Here is a 17,374-nt window from a genome sequence, read left to right on the forward strand (position 1 = left end):
ATAACGAGACACTGACATAGGAAAATGAGCATCGTCGTCCCATCTCCCCACAGCACCTCTGCATGTGTGCGTCAGGCCCTGCATGTACAGCTGCTTCTGCTGCGCTAATGAACGATTATAAGTTTAATCAGACTTCTTTTTAAACCTTAATGTAACGGGTCGCAGTACTGTGTCACAGAGAGGAGGACTTCTCTTTGGCTGCAGGAAAAACAGTGCGGCTGCTCTTTTGACATTTGTTTTGCAGCCCTCAGGAAGATTAAAACATACATATATAAAATCAAATGCACCTTGAATATCTCTGACAGCGGAAACTCACGAGTAACTATCCATATATTCATGCAGAATGGGTCGTTAACCAATAATGCATTTGCACACAATGCTTCTATAAAAAAAATAATAATAATAACAATTAGCTTTTTCGGATGTTTGCCATGCTTAGACCGTGTAATGAAGAGCTTTATCACATGCTCACTAATCTTATCTTGCAAAGCTGATTTATAAAGTGCTTTTCCTGCCAGGATGTCCCAAAGTAAAAGACACTGTAGTATAAAATAACTCTCCTTTCATAGTAAACCAGCCCAGACCCTTGATCTGAGGCCTGTCATTTATTAATCTGCGCAGACGGTTCTGTTAGATGTAATTAGAACTTTTTTTTTTTTTTTGCATTGCTTAATCTACCTGTCTCGTAACAGATGTCTAAGTAAGAGAAAACGATCAATCCCAGTTGAATCGATTTATTTCTATTCCTTGACTGAACCTGAGCTGTGACTCAAGTAAACGCACAGGAATGAGACTAAAGAATGCAATTCCACGCGTCGGAAGCCATTGTGCTGCTTTTAAATGTAGATTATTACTGTTATTAAGCGGTTTCAACACATAGAAGCCCAGGGTGTTGTACAGATGTAGTTGTCAGTGTCGTTTTCATTCTGTAACCATGAAGAGTTTGGTAATAATGAAGGCAGTAACGCCCTGCATTGGGTAACTTCTTAACCAAATGTAACGAGCGATCTTTACCTTTTTTCAACCTTTGCCTTGATTTGTGAAGAGGGAGGCGGATTATGTAGCAGAGCTAGGATGAAGAGTTAGATTAGTGGCTTTTTTTTTTGTTTGGCAAACAGATGGGAAAACAAAATCTGGGGCTTAAAGTCGGAGAGCATGGCGAAGGAACTTGAAAGATGAGCTGGGATGGGAAATCGGGGGGAAAAGGCTGTTTGTTTCGGAGCGGGAAACTTCGAGAAAATGTATGAAGTGGAGCCTCGGAGGCGCAACATGGTCAGGAATTGAGACGTTAAACCGTAACAGGGGAACGCGATCAAAGGGCCTCTTGGTTTTTCAAGTTTGAGAGCGGAATTAGAGGGAACAAAGGGGATTTTAAAGGATCACGCTGCATGAAAACGTAAAATCAGCACATTAACTTTATAAGGGAGCCGGTATCTGAGGTGATCCCGAGATTATTGCACCCCGGGGAGGCGCAGTAAATGCCCGTCTTGAGTGCACTTTAACTTGATCAAAAACCGGCGGCTCGTTTCCAGCGTGAGACGTTCCCGTCTGCAGTGACACCAGCACCCCCCCGACCTGATTTAACAGGTGAGACGAGTTTGCCGCGCTTTATCGTAACCTTAGACCCAGGTTCCCTTTGTTTGTGTTGTAGGACCAACTCACACTGCTTCCTAGCGCCTAAACGGTTACATTTTTCACTTGACCATTTCTAGTACAATTTCATAAGTATTGTAAGACCTGCCACGTCTTAGGAGATTAATAGAAGGGGAAAAAAACCTCTAATTAAGCTTCAATTAAGCATCTGAGACCTCACCTAGAATATCGCTGGAGCCCAGAGGGAGCTCCGTCTTGGATATGATGTGAATTCTTTTGATTAGTCCTTAAAGAGAGTAAATCCTTTTCCGTTCACCACCTTTGAGACCGCACTGCAGATCGGCCGTGTTAATTCCAAATAAACTAATGAGATGTCGGGTGATCTTGGCTCTGCTGGACACCAGTGGGGGCCAGAGCAATTTCCACAGCACAATAATACTGTGAAACTGAGATGATATCACTAGAATATTGAGCATTTCAAGGCACATTGGTAATAAACCCTTTGTTAAATTGTAGCCCTTTTATCACGACCATTCTGTGATCACATGACTCCCTTTCCGGAAGGTGAGAGTTTGAGGCGATGGGGAATTCTGTTGTTGATAAACCGCCTGGTATTTTGCGTTTCCTTTCCACAGTCCAGCCAGGAGAGCAAGGCAAGCTGAGCCCCTCTGTCCTCTTGGAGAGTCTCCGCCGGACGTTGGTGTTTTACCAGGAGAAGCTGCGCCAGACGGTCAATGACGTAAGACTTTTTGTAATTTTATACAGACGAACCTTTTTGTTTACCGCCCTGTCTTTGTGTGAGGGTTCTATGTCCTTAATTTCTTTTGGGGGGATAACTAATGGTTATAATACGATTTCTATTCCTCTTTGCGCACAGAGCAGCAAATGGTTTCCGTTCCAGTTTCATTTCAAGATTCTTTTTTTTTACATTCTGCAATAGGAACTTTTAAGTCCGAGATAAATTACCCTTAACGATCAGAAGCTGTACTGAATTATAAATCAAAGGCCGTGAGGAAGGATCCGGCACTAATTATACTCCGCTCCTTTTTGTGTCACTTGAAAATAGCTGTGAGCACTAAAAGGTACACAATCACCATAATTGGAGGGGGAAAAAATGAAAAGTCGTGCAGGCGGCCCAACCAGGTGAGCGAGGAAGATCTCGGACCGGGTTTTCTTTGCCCTCGAGTGCTTTGAATCGGAGATGTTAATATCGGCCATTTCTTCAGTGTGAGATTCATTATGTCATGTCATTAAAGAAATAAACTGTCTATCCAAGTTACGTAGCTGTGCCACCCATTTTTGGACATTAATTTAGGTTTTCTTTGTTTTGATTTGACCGTTTAACGTTTCAGTGTATTTTAGTCTTTCTGTGTGTGATGTTGCAGACCGTTTAATGAAGAGCTTGCAGGTTAACCGTATAAACGATATAATAGAGCTAAACTGTGACATTTAAGCTTTTTAAATGATAAAAACATTTCAGAAAATCCTTCCCTGGCACATCGTGTTCCTTTTCAAGCCTGAAAAGTTTCCCCAACTCTTCTTTTTGGTTTCCTAACTAAATCTGGTCCTATATTTGCCACTTGCTCTTTTGTCCTCTGCCTGTCACTGTGAGAGGCTGCAAGGGAAACCAATTTATCACAGAATAAAGGGGGCCTTCCGTTTGTGATAGTTTGCCTCCGTTAGCTGCTTCTTAATGAAAGGGCCACGTCCTGCCCACTCGGGGGAATAGGAGGGGGCAACAAGCCCAGTTACAGTTAACTGAGGGAAATAATTACCCCTCTGAAGGCCGTGCGAAAGCCCTGAGCTGGCCCGGGAAGTAGCCGAGTCGGTGGTTTAGAAGTCTCCGCCGAGGCCCGCGCAGGAGAGCTGAGAGTGAGCAGGAACACGGCGCCCACAGCGTATCGTTACCAGCGAAGATGAGCGTCACGTGGTCCGCGGCCGCGAGGAAGGGGTCGACTCAGCAGGCCTTGGCCGCGACGCACGCTCGGCGGAGGATGTGTGCCAGAGACTGTGGCGGGACGCCGGCGGGGGTGGCTGGGAAGGGATGTACGGGGAGCGTTCTGACAGAAAGAGGAATGAACTGTCAGGGAGAATAAATCACAGGCTGTTGAGGTCCCACGGATGACCTGCCGCATGACTCCCTCGTAGGACAGTGACTGACTGACCCTGGAGTTGTGTCCTACTGTGCCGGCGACCGTGCGGAACTTGAGTGACCTACACCGAGACGCTTGAGAAATCATAAACTGGGGCAGCAGAGCCGCTGCGCTTTTACTGAGAAACTGTTAATACCCTTTGCTCTGCAGCTCCTCACTGCCCTGCTTCTAACCAGTCTGGATGGTGTGCAGCTGAACCTTCGTGTTGTCGTTTACCGGGATTCAATTAGTAAAATGAATCCTGATGAAATCCTGACCACAACGTTTGTGTTTTTATTGTATTTTTCTCTTTCTGGTGAATCCCTGATTCTCAGACTGCATTTCAGTTGAAAAATCATGTTATGTATTGGACTGCAGGAAAAAATATTCAATTTGAAACAATACTAAGTGATGAATTGTTTAAACCTTTATGATAAGGATGTTTTTGCAGAAGAAAAGCAGATCTTTTGCCACTTTTTCCAGTTAGCGCCATTTTATACTTTAATAATTCAGTTGAGGCGCATACTAGAGCTTTCACCTGAACAACAAACTATATACCAATATCTCTTGAGGTAAACAGACCTGATAAAGGATTTCCCTGCAACTGCATTTAGTTTAAACACTGTCTGCCTCTATGGCATGTGCTGTTATATACATTTAAATACTAGGTAACAAAAGCACAGGTTCTTGTGTTACCATAATTAAATATGTTTGATAATATTGCCGTGTAGTACGTTTGCGTTGATGTACAGTACACACAGACAATAAAGATCATGTATTTCTGTCATACCGTGTCAGTGTAAAGGGAAAATGTAATTTTTTTTGCATTTTCCAAAAGTATTTTGCTGTGGAAATGTACTAAATCCCTAAAAGATGTTTAAAGCTGTTATTGTGTTTCCTAAACCTGCACACGTCCTGGAGAGGGGAGTGCATGATGAAATATACGGATTTAATGCGCCTTTCTTAAAAGAGTTTGATTAGTGATGAATTCTGTCTGAAGTGATCCAGTGAGAGCCGGCGAGAAATGCAAGCTTGGAGGGAGACCTTATGGACACTTTTGCTAGCAGCGGGTGAACAAAAATCCTGGGTTTGATCAGTTTTATTGAACACATCGTTCATCTCATCAGAAACCGCATCACATTTTCTGACGAAAGACATCACAGCAGTCAATACACTCCGATGACCGCAGCCTAAAGATCCCATGTGTTTGAAAGAGGTTGAGAGATCTCACACAGGAGTCTTCATGAAATAGTTTGTTTTTTAAACTTAGTAAATGAGCATAGTTACAGTTAAATCACTGCTTCTTAAATGAGTTTTTCCAGTTGTGTGAATCATTTAATTATATTCCCTCATCACACAAAGTCATCACAATCTGAACAAACTCCCCAGCGATGTGGCTGAAGAGACAATTTGGGAACATTCAAACAGACTGGATAGGATCCTTGATCACTTAGTTATTAATGGACACCAAACGAGCACGATGGGGCGAATGGGCTCCTCTCGATTGGACACTGTCTTATGTTCTTCTTCTGTTCTTATATTTAGATGTGTTGATCTCTTTGCGCCTCTCAAACCTCCCCCCTCTCCGTTTCAGCTGGAGGACGTGACACAACGGCACGAGACGGCTGCCCGAGACTGCAAATCGCAAGAGGACCTTATCTGCGCACAGAGGAGAGACGCAGAGGTGTGTCGTGTCACTCGGCGGCTCTCGTGTTGCGCTGGTGCGGCTCGCCTGCCGGCCGGGGCCTTGGGATCACTCTGAATCGGTTTCATCTCCTGAATTCATTATCTTGTTTTCTTTTTGTGAAACCTCCATCTGAGGGGAAACGCAAACAGACGTCCCCCTGTGTTCACGAGTCTGTGTCATGATTGTTATGCAGTCTAATTTTGCCAGAAGAGAGGAAGGAAACTGTCCTAATTGAATACAGTTGAGCCAGGGCCCAAATCCACTGATGTAATTCATATTTTATCTTGTATTCTTACTAAATAAGTAATATTTTAGGGGAAATACTTTTATTGTTGTTGTTTGGTTCATCCAGATTAGTCTGCTCTCTTCCTGTTCTCAACATGTGATGCCAGTGTGGGTTACTGTATTTGCTGACCTCTGAATTGGACCTAAATATAGCCTTACATTTTCAACTGATAGATTTACATGCTGTCCAAGATTCTCAACGAAAAGGACGGGATCTTCTATGAACTTTGTCACTGTCTCCCTCTTTAAATTCATCTTTATTTAATTAGTGCTGAACCCAACGTACTGATCACCGATGCTAGTTTCTGCTGAGGGCTTCTCCAGATTCTGACCCCCCGATCAATCGCTTTTGTTTTCACTCCCAGGAAGCGCGGGCAAGTCTGGCGGCCGCCACCACCGAGATCAACCTCCTGCGCTCCGCCTGCGCAGACGGAGACTCCCGGGCCGCGCGCGCGCAGACGGAGCTGCAGAGCGCTCGGCGCCGCTGGGAGGCTGAGAGAGCGCGGGCCGCGGAGGCTGAACGCGAAATCCACAAGCTTACCCAGGTTTACCAGCAGGATTCTCAGGTATTCTGCTTAATAGGAGCTTTTGTTGATCATTTTTTCTTTTTTTCTTTCCTTCCTCCTCGACTTTCCCACAAATAAGAAGACGAGCACAAGCATGGTTAGGGGCCAGAGGGGCGGCGTGTCGGCCCGGCGCGCTCCTTCTGGTTGCTAATGGCTTATTGATCTGCAAAGCCTGATCAGATTATGTTTTGTCTTCTGAATAAATAAATAAATAAAGGTAAATCCCGGTGAATCAGCGTCGGCTACATGCTCTGATAGTCAATTCCTCGCTGCCGTCCTTCTCCGTGTGAAGAAGCGCTTGCTGTCCTAAGCCCCGGATCTCCTTCCGCGGCCTTTCCAGGTATCCTCGTCGGTCTGGGGCTGCTGTAGCCCGGATTTGGAGTGTGTGGATTCGGTTTTTCACCCCCTGCAGGATTCTGAGCGTCTCGATCGCAGCGGCTTGAGATCGTAGAGCATCAAAACAGGAGGAAGTTGAAAAACAAGAGGCTGTTTCATCCACAACGCTTGTTTAGCAGCGACTAACTAAACGATCCAAGAATCGCAAAACTGTCTGTTTCTAATAAATGCAAGTCCTCGTCTTCAGAAACAATTTCTGCTCAGATTGGTATAAATATAAGCAAAAGTAAGGATACAAATAAGAGACTGTTGCACTTAAAAGCTTATAAAGAGGAACTAAAAACCTTCTGAAGCCATGTATAGATGAAAAAGTCTACTTTTCACATTCCGAAGATCCACTTGCACAAAGTGGCATTAAATAACAACTTTGCTTGTATTTCAGTTTGACCACACGTGAATTTAATCGATGGTTCAGTAGTGTTCTCAAAAGATGGACCATTTCTCTAAATATCACACCGGATGCCCCCCGACTCTCCAGATGTTTCACTTTACCTGCTGTGAAAAGCGCCAGGCCGGTTTACTTCAAAACCGAATCTCATGTATTAACGCCCCCAGCCCAATTATCGTGTGAGTACCTGGGCTGTGAGCGACACTCCCGCACTCGCCCGGAATGCAGCAATTAAGCCGCGGTTGAAAGTGAGGTAATTGAATCGTAGGGGATGGAGTGAATTGATTTGATTTACGGGCAGGTCAGTGTGGGCTTGGCTTTGCTCCATCCCAGTCCAGGAATAGCCTGAGATGAGCTCTGCCACCTGGTGAAAAGAGGACTGCGGCCGCCGAGCCACACTTTATTATCTGTAACGCGAAAACAACAAACCGCAAAACGTGTCGAGTGAAACGCATCCTTTTATAGTCATGAGGTTATACGTAACTTATAAAACGCATAAACCTAACTTTCTAGTTTGACTATATACAATTCCAGATTTCAGCTTCTTATACCGGTATATTTTATACTTGCATATTTTACAGGCTTCAAGTAGAAAATGTCACAGTTTAATGCAATGGGCAACATGTCAGTCAACCGATTCTTATTTTCTTGTCTGTGTTTGGCCAAGTGTGTGATACAAAAACAGAGAAATCAGAGGCTTGTCTTCCTTAACCCCCACCAGTCTTAGTTCAGAAATACATCCTAATTGTAAAACAAGGTGGTAGAAATAAACGGAGGAGATGTTTTGTCCATTGAAAGTTATGTTATTTAGGTTTGCGAAGGGACCCGTTTGACTAACAACGGGTATACAAGTTAGGGATGCATATATTTGAGGATGCTATATAATATTTGTTTAAATGATTGTTATTTTAAAGGGCTCATTAGGAGGCAATTAAAGATACAAAATACAAACACACAGAATATCACAACTAATTTGGTTTCCCCCATTCTCTAAAAGTATCCGTATTTAACCTCAACTGGCTGCTGGGCTCTGAGGAATGGAGGTGTCAGAGCTTCCAACAACCTGATGTGGTGCAAATATCCGCTCAGACCGACACAAAGCAAATGTCAGACCCGTCTCTGTTTCCAGGGAATCGCATACTTTGGCTCGTTCCTCTCTTCCGTGGTTTTCCTGCATTCCGTCCTCATCAGGCACGACTGCAGAGCTTGTGGCTTTGAGATCGCATTTCAGCCCTTCTGCTCCTCCGTGGATTCGGATCCAGACGGCAAAACCCAGTCTGTGTCGCACATGGCACCGAGCGGACGGACTGTACACATGTTCAACCCTCCCAGCCCTCTCTGTAGATTAAACGCACACCCCAGTGATAAAACCACACACTTCGTAATGCAGAAAACAAAACATGTGCGTCGTTTCTTTTTTTCCCCCTTGGGGCAGAAATAAGGAAAATGTTACACTGTGGGAAATATATGTTCAGGCTCAAGGCTACAGACATTATCCATCTCCTCTGTCATCTCTTTCTAGATTATGGTGCATCTTTCAGTGGGAACTGTTTTAAAGGTAGAATCGTGTACCTGTAACCTGAAGCATCCAGTGCTGGGAGGGAACTTGCTTCACCACTGAAATGTAGCCCCTGTCTTTATATGAGAAAGTGTCCAATGGAGAGGAGCCCATTCACCCCATCGTGCTCGTTTGGTGTCCATTAATAACTAAGTGATCAAGGATCCTATCCAGTCTGTTTTTGAATGTTCCCACATTGTCTCTTCAGCCACATCGCTTGGGAGTTTGTTCAGATTGTGACGCCTCTCTGTGTGAAGAAGTGTCTCCTGTTTTCTGCCTTGAATGCCTTGAAGCCCAATTTCCATTTGTGTCCCGGGTGCGTGTGTCCCTGCTGATCTGGAAAAGCTCCTCTGGTTTGATGTGGTCGATGCCTTTCATGATGTTGAAGACTTGGATCAAGTCCCCATGTAGTCTCCTCTGTTCCAGGGTGAAAAGGTTCAGTCCCTCAGTCTCTCAGTAGGACATTCCCTTCAGACCTGGAATAAGGTTTCACCTTTTCAATGATGGCCATCCAATGAGATACTCCAAGGCCATCAACCATTAGTCCTGTCCAATGAACTCCTCTTAAGACAATGGGGATTTCATAACTTGATGAGGTTGATGAAAGCAACGAATTAACCGGTAACTGGGTTTTTTGTTGGCATTTGTTTGGGATTGATGCACGTCATGCTGGAGACCACCAATCCCATTTTGCGTTTCACTCAACTGAAGTCTTAATGCAGAACATCCTATTCTTGGACCTCCCATTCCCTCTTTTCGGCCTCGGTACTCCACAGACTGTGTACCGACATGTTTCACAACCTTAAACTAAACCTACTGTATTGTCCACACTGTCATTTAAAGTAACAGATGATGTTTTTAGAGAAACTAGCAATACGTACAAATCTCATCTTTGGCCTTTAAGAAAATGTGTGTTGGTGAGGTCTTGGCAGAAGAAGCAAGATGGGCTCCCATCTCATCTTGACCAGCCCTCTGATCCATCACTGCAATCCAACTGCTGTCGGTCGTATTAAACCTCCCATCTTGATGCGATTATTCTGACAAATCTCAAAGCGATTGCCAAGTGAGCTACAGGCCGACATTCCTTCCACTTCCAGCGCCCGGTGAGGCTTCGGTCTGGCCGTTGTGCGTTTGCAGAGGTAGTCCTGCACACGAGCTATCGATCAAAGCCGGGGTGACCTTAAAACGGGCTAATATGTACTGTCAGCATGTGGACAGGGTGCCGGTTTGGGTTGGCATGTATGAAGGGCTGTTTGTGCACAATGGGGAACAGCTCTTATCTCGCACTTTCTGTCCCCATAATCCTGATGTCTACATTCTCACAATGCCGCTCTGAAGTCCTGGTATTGAGCTGCTGTCGTTGGTCTTTCCCTTTACTGGTCTCTCCTTGTGTGTGGGAGGTTTGTATCCAGACAGGGAATAACCTACAGTCAATTAATGATTTGCTTTTCTCACTCCTCGAGAGCATCGCCCGTCCAGAACCCACATGGCTTTCATTTGCGGGCTGTTACGAGTTTTATTTATTCTGAATTTGGATGTCGTACAGATGGCACTGAGCGCCGGCGCATCTATCAGCAAGGTAAATACAGAACAGCTGTCCGAGCCTCCGCTTCTCGAGCTCCGCGCTGCTCCGTATCGTTCGCGTCTGGAGGAGTAAACGAGAGGGGTGTTGGACGTCTTTAAGGAAATCCAGAGATCAAGAAGCCGTTTCAGCTGCGGTTGGCACTACTTCTGACTGCGCCGAGCAGCACGGCTACTTTCTTCTGGGGGAAACCGAATTCATGAGGTTTCAGCAAAGCAAAAATGTTGGCTGTCGCTCAATATTCAGATGTTGAGTGAGTTACTGAGAGTCGGTGAATGTTATTTTATTTGTAGTAATGGGAGTATGCATATTTCTGATCTGTTTTTTTAAGTGAAATGGGTTGAAATCAGTTTGTGGGGAGAAAAGTTTATTTCTCATGTGGAGTTTTTGTCCATGGTGTCTTTTTGAATTGAATCTGAAGTGCTAATTACAGTCTCATCTTATAAAACATTATCGGATTAAACTGAATGTTCAAGGTTAGAGAGAGGGGGGAAAAAAAGGATTTTGTTTTAGTAAAAAAATGCTATCTGGACTTGTGTCTAAATAATTAATTATCTATACGGTACTTAAAATGTGCAGTGATTAGCAATTTAAATGTCTTCAGGGTAGCTTATAGCTTTATATATTAAAAAAAAAAAAATACAGCCGGTTGGCTAGCTCTTCACTGGGATATCCACTTATACTGGTTATTTAGTCCCTCTGGTATCTAGCAAACATAAATAATGCACACTGGCTGCTGTAATTCAGCTTCATTTTCTTAACTAAGAGTCCAAACACAAAACAATCCACACACACACTTAGGGAGATGGAAACGCACTTGTTGTAACGCGAGGAGTCGGAGAAAAATAGCAATGAAGGAAAAGTGACTCGAAACTTCTCCTCCATCGCAGCTCTGTGGATCTCATGTGATGTTAAAATACAATATAAGAGTGCGGCGCTCAGTCAGTGAAGCATAGTTACGCCCCGAGCTGAATCCTGCGTAACTGGGACTGCAGAAAACTTTGTACTGTAATACAAGTCCTCGTGTGTTAAGGTTTAGGAAGGCGATAATGAACTATCTCCAGTAAAAGCACACATAGTTCAGTCTCAATTTGGTGTCCAATTACCCCCGGCCCCCGGTGTCGATGAGATTGTGTGTTCGGTATCGTGTGTGTGGATTATCAGGCTGTGAGGTTAATGTTGTCATCGATGCCCCGCAACGGCAATCATTCAGCCCCGTGGATCACCTGACCAAAGTTTAAACTGGCATTAGAGTTGAGTCACGTGAAAATGAGCATCATAGGGGCTGCAGCGGCAAAGGAAACCTCATATAAGCCAAACCTGTCGTCTTCCTACTGTGACGTTAAAAAAAGATGACAAAATGAGCACAACTGTAAACCAGAAGTATCTACATGTGTCTCTGTACCTGACCTTGTTCTGCCATTTCCTGATTTATTCGTAACCCTGTCCGAGTGTGAAAGATCTAGCACGAAACTGTCAGCGTCCACTCAATACAAATACACACGGAAGTAATGAATTGTCACTATTATTCTATGTATCAATAATTATATAAATAGAGTGTGTGTGTGTCTGCTTGGGCTGTATTTACTGATGGATTGGTACTCGTTATAGAGAGCATAAGAAGTGCCTCGGCTCAGAATAAACACCATAACTGCCAGAGGCGCGACTTGATTATTTAAGCAAAACTTTAAAATAAATAAATATCTCTTGACATAAAACCAGACTTGTGGCTCATTACGACCAAGGGTAGCGAGATAAATAAATAAAAGTACTGCGGCACAGCAGCTGCCTCCTCTTCCATTGTCTGTTTATGTGTGTGTGTGTGTGTGTGTGTGTGTGTGTGTTTGCTTCTCGTTTCTTCTTTTGTTGCTAACAACCTTTGCTGTGTGTGTGTTCCTCTCAGGAGAAGCTGACCTTTCTCCACGACCTGTACCAGCGCCTGGTAGCAGGCTGTGTGCTAATAAAACAACCCGGGGGCCTGCTGGGCCGCTTCTCCTGGCCCGAGCTGCGCGCCGTCCTGCAGGAGCAGACTGATGCCGTGACCTCCGACCTCAGCCGGGCTAATGAGAAGGTAGGCCGGCGAAGGGGAGCGAGGCAGTGGAGGCTGCGCTCGCCCGGCGGTTCCAGGCGATGACACTCGTCCTCCCCGGCCGAGGGGGTGGAGGGCGAGGGAGAACTGACATTTATATATTTATTTATATACATGTTTATAATATGAAACGCACAGGACTGGGCCGCATTAATAATTCACCAGCATTAATTATGACTTGTCTGCAGCGCGGTTTGATGCCATTGCTGAGGGCATGTAAATGCGACTGATGTCTGCACGCCATCTCTCGTTCCTGCTACCAGCCAGCCTCGGCCACGGGGACCTAATTAACACAACATAAATTAGCCGCTGATGAAGCAGTCAGGGCAGCCGGCTCTCCGCACCCGCTCCGGCGCGTCCGTGGTCCGGTGACTGGCCGCGGCACGTGTTTGTTTTCGCTGTTAGGTGGCGTGGAGATGCTATCTGTTCGGAGGGAGAGAGAGCCGTCGCCTCGGCCTCCCACCACGGCAGCGGGGCTGTAATTAGCTGCAGGCTTCCAGAGCACGGAGCCGGGCTAATTAGCGAAACAAGGGTTGTGCTAAATCCTCTTATTCACCTCTGTGAGACGTGGCATTGGTTTCTGTTAGAGTTACCCCCCAAGTTTTATAAGCGTCAGATCAGTGTGAATTTTTTTTTTTCCCTCGTATTGATTGTGACTTCAGTTCTTTCTCGTCTCAGAGGTGCAGATGGGTGAAATACTCTGCCTTCATTTGTGTTTGTTTTATATTTGAGCCCCTGTTTTATTGCAGTCTAGCAGTGTTTTTGTATTCTCTGTTTGCTGTGCTCTGGGCATGTTTTTAATGTTTTTACTAAGTAATACGTTTAGGGCCCTGAGAAATTCTAAACAAATTAAACCGCAGACTTTGAAATGAAACGGCAATGAAGAATAATACAATAATCAACACATCAGCTGTTGTTTAATTAAAATACCCTCTTATAATGAGGTGCTGTTATGTCTTCATCAGAGACGTTTAAAGGGAAGCCTTAACTGCAATAGTGATATTTCAAACAGCCTAAACCCCAAATGAAAAAAAAAAAAAAATTCTGTTGGACCAGCTGCTATCTATCAGTCTATCATAGGAAACTTGTCACATGACACACAATTACAACATAAGAACATGAGAAAGTGTCCAGTGGAGAGGAGGCCATTCGCCCCATCGTGCTCGTTTGGTGTCCATTAATAACTAAGTGATCAAGGATCCTATCCAGTCTGTTTTTGAATGTTTCCAAATTGTCTCTTCAGCCACATCGCTGGGGAGTTTGTTCAGATTGTGACGCCTCTCTGTGTGAAGAAGTGTCTCCTGTTTTCTGTCTTGAATGCCTTGAAGCCCAATTTCCATTTGTGTCCCCGGGTGCGTGTGTCCCTGCTGATCTGGAAAAGCTCCTCTGGTTTGATGTGGTCCATGCCTTTTGTGATTTTGAAGACTTGGATCAAGTCCCCACGCATTGTCTGTTATTTTGTAGAAACTCATGTTTTAACTGCTGAATTCATCTGAAGATTTAAACACTTTAATTTCTGGTACAATTAGACTCACATCAACTCCAGTGTTTCTGTCCGTGTGCGCCAGACAATCGCCGAGATGAAAACAGCGTTAATCTCTCAATCCTGTGTAAACAGTGCGTCGCAGAAGACGGGGCTGCAGTTCAGTTCTGGTTGTTGTGGTTTCAGCACAGACTCTGCAGACTGGGTGGCCCTGCGGCGTGACACTTCCCTTCATGTGTGGATCTGAGGCCAATGTGTCTGGTCAGGGTGCAAGGAATCTCTGCTCTTTACACAGGATGCCCAGACTGATGTTACACTCATCACTCATTGTTCAATTCAAGATATACATCTTTTTAATGCACGTGTCATCTGTACCTTTTTAAATTCTGCAGTATTAGTTGTCTACTTTATTTCATAATACTGTTCTGCAGCCAAATACCATCAATCCTGTCCACCACTGCAGTTGAAGTTAAATAAGAGTCCACAGGCAGTCGGGAGGGTCAGGGTAGCAAATGTTCAGGGGCTGGGGGTATATTTAATGCTCTGTGGAAATTAATATTAAATCGAGGTAAAGAAAATCATACAGATATGTATACTAGCATCAGTATTGAACTGCTGCAGGGATTTGCAGTGAAAGCACAGAGAATAACAACAATCTGAACTGCACTGCTTGGAAACGCAATCTAAACAATTATAGCTGATTCTCAGAGTCGACATTGTGCTACAAGCTTATAAAAACAAAGGCATTTTCTTCAATTTTAATAAACCGTTGTTAAAGTGATAGTAAGTAAAAACAATGACAAAACCCCCGACAAATAAATTCACAATTAACAGTGTGGGCAAATTAATTGGGGAATCGTGTAAAGAGTTTAAAACACGATCAGGGGATCCATAGTAACAGATTGTGTCACTTTCACAGTAGTGTAGAATAAACACTTTCCAACGAAAGAGTGAAAACTATTGAACAGTCGTTGCAAATACCGGGCTTTTTCTGAGCCGAATAAACACACAAATTTAACGCAAACAAAAACTGAGTCGGCACAAAACAGTCCTGTTGGAGGTTTTTGTTTTTGCTCAACAGATGTTGTCTTTGTCCTTTATGCTTGACAAGCCATATGCGTTGTAGTGTCCAGCACTTTTACAGCAATGGTTTCATAATTAAAATGTCATCTTAACAGCTTTCAAAATAAATAGTCAATAACACGTACGGAAGTCACTGCTTTTTGAGAGCAGAAGCAGCAGGAGCATTATAGCTGTGACTGTTATGTGTGTTTATGAAGAAATGACGATTCCCAAAGACTCACTACAAACTCTTCAAGGCATGTCGTTTTTAGAAAGAGAAAAACAAAGCTTTTAATATAATAAAAACATAATTGATATGCTTACAAATCTCCAGCATTGACCATGAATTAAATTGCTGTTTATTTTGGTTTGTTTTCTGCTAATAAAAGCTGCTGGTTTTTGCCCCTCATCATTTAAAATGTTTATTTTGAATGCAAATAACCGGTAAAGGATTGCACTATGTTCGCATGAAATGGTTTATTTCCATAGAAAACTACAGATTGTCCAACAGTTGGGGATTTAAAAAAGATAGATAAACGGTGCGTTTGGTTTCGTACGGGCCTGTCGTGTACCAGCGGTGCTATAAGAGCTCAGCTTCAGTGCGACAGCGCTTCCACATGAGGATGGCTTTACGAAAACATTGATCTCTGTGCAAAGCAAGCTTGTGACGCCATAGAATTTCACTGCAAGAACGCCGAACAATGTTCCCAAAGACCGAGGCTCTCCGTCTCCCTCCCAAGATCTCCCATCTAGAGTTCGTCTGTCAGAGCAAGAGCGCGGCGGTGGCGGAGCTGCAGCAAACGCAGGAGCACACCTTCAGCAAGCTGGCGGAGCAGCTCCGAGAGAGGGAGGCGGCCTGGCAGAAGCAGAGGAGAGACCTGGAGCAGCACTACTCGAGTCTGACCGGGGAAGTCCAAGCCCGGGCGCAGGTACGGTATTGTGTTGAATTAGCTGTCTCACTAGGGCCTGCACAAGTCGAACCTATAATATGTTGTATAGCGTTTAATATGGCTATGTTCTTTAATGTTTTAATTATGCAAAATCTATATATTGAGCTTGTTCCTGTCCTGGGCATCTGATATCAAGGACTGTTGGTCTCTCAAAACCCCTTCACTGGGCACCAGCTCATATTGAGGTTTCCCCCGGAGAGCAACTGTTACGTTTGTTTTAAACACAAGAGAAGTATTGAGCACATCAGAGAGAGAGCCCACTGCCAAACAGTTGCTAAATTAAAGCGCAGGGTTTGTAAACTCTGTTCCACCTCGTGTCCCAGTGCTGATGCTTCTCAGTGCGACCCGTTAGCCCTCGGATCTCTAGTCCCTATTGTTTTTAATGCGGCAATCTCGGGGGTTGTTGTTTTGGAGGTGCAGTTGAAATGGAGTGCTCCGGTTTCAGGAGAGAACGGCGCTTCGGTTGTTTTGTCCAAAGGGCATCTTGTCATCGTTTCGCTTCACGTCCCTTCCTTCCCACGGGGGATTGAAACAGACAAACAGAGAGGCGCTCGTGAGGAATTGCTCGAGCGTTTGTGGGACAAAGCATCCCCGGGGAAGGACTATCAATCTGTCTCGGGTTTGGTTACCTGCTGCGAGTCTAAATCATGTTCGCCGTCCTTTCCGGTACCAGACGTGTGAAAATAAGGTGTGCATCGATTCCCAAAAAATGAACATGGATCAGGGCTAAACGGAAATCCGACTCGGGTGAGACCTCCTCGAGTCGTTTGCATGACATGAATACGCTGATGGGTTTTTCTTGTAGGTATCAGGCCTCGGTGGGCTAAAGTTACAGCCCATAGGAAATTGTTGAATTTCAGGCAACTTAAGTCCCTAATGAGCGAGGCGGGATGTGTAGGATTGCAGCGCGGGGCCCGCAAAGTGCATTTCCTCAAGACATTAGGATCGCATGCGAAGACAGCGCAGCGACTATTACAGCCAGACCTTACACACTTCACGTCTGTTGGGTCAGTGGAAATTCAGTTTGAAATACATTTGTCTGGGGACCTGCGTAATGATATATGTCAGTCCTGTAGACTGCAGTCTTGAGCGATTTCAGAGCGGTAACAATGAAAACTGATAGCGGGGGATCGGAGTCTCTCTCGAAGACGGCCGACCAAGTGCGATGCTGATTCATTGCATTCTTTGTCGGTTGCCTTTCGGTGTCGCGGAATAGACGGCAGTGTTTTTGTTGGCGAGTGACCGGTGGTTCCTGGCAGAGAGGAAGCAGCTTTAATGAAGAAACGCAATGAAAGGAGCGGAGTATGACTTTGATTAACTTCAGGGGGGACAAATATGATTTTGACATGAGATATAGGCCTTCAAGATGTTCACATTTCTCTAATGAACCGTTTGAACAACATATGGAATAGGTTACAATTCATGTATAAATTGTTGATATGGAAATTGATTAAAATATACATAAAACAATAGTATTTAAGCTAAGCTGTATGTATGTCTTAAATGACAGAAGAGAAATGAATATAACATGACTATACATCAAGTTTTTGTCAAGTTGTTCTCATTCTATGTTCCTTTAAGATAGATAGCATTGATGTAAAGT

General features: G+C 44.4%; 1 protein-coding gene across 1 annotated transcript in view; it reads left to right on the forward strand.

Annotated features, from left to right (window-relative positions):
* ccdc171 (coiled-coil domain containing 171) overlaps positions 1-17,374 on the forward strand; it is a 79,261-nt gene that overhangs the window by 10,890 nt on the left and 50,997 nt on the right. Inside the window, exons 11-15 of the mRNA XM_066720703.1 lie at positions 2,229-2,332; positions 5,320-5,409; positions 6,063-6,263; positions 12,091-12,258; positions 15,562-15,750. Of these exons, the coding sequence (XP_066576800.1) occupies positions 2,229-2,332; positions 5,320-5,409; positions 6,063-6,263; positions 12,091-12,258; positions 15,562-15,750 (752 nt within the window). The remainder of the gene's footprint in view (positions 1-2,228; positions 2,333-5,319; positions 5,410-6,062; positions 6,264-12,090; positions 12,259-15,561; positions 15,751-17,374) is intronic.

Source organism: Amia ocellicauda, chromosome 13 (assembly GCF_036373705.1).
Source record: "Amia ocellicauda isolate fAmiCal2 chromosome 13, fAmiCal2.hap1, whole genome shotgun sequence".
NCBI classification, from domain to species: Eukaryota; Metazoa; Chordata; class Actinopteri; order Amiiformes; family Amiidae; genus Amia; species Amia ocellicauda.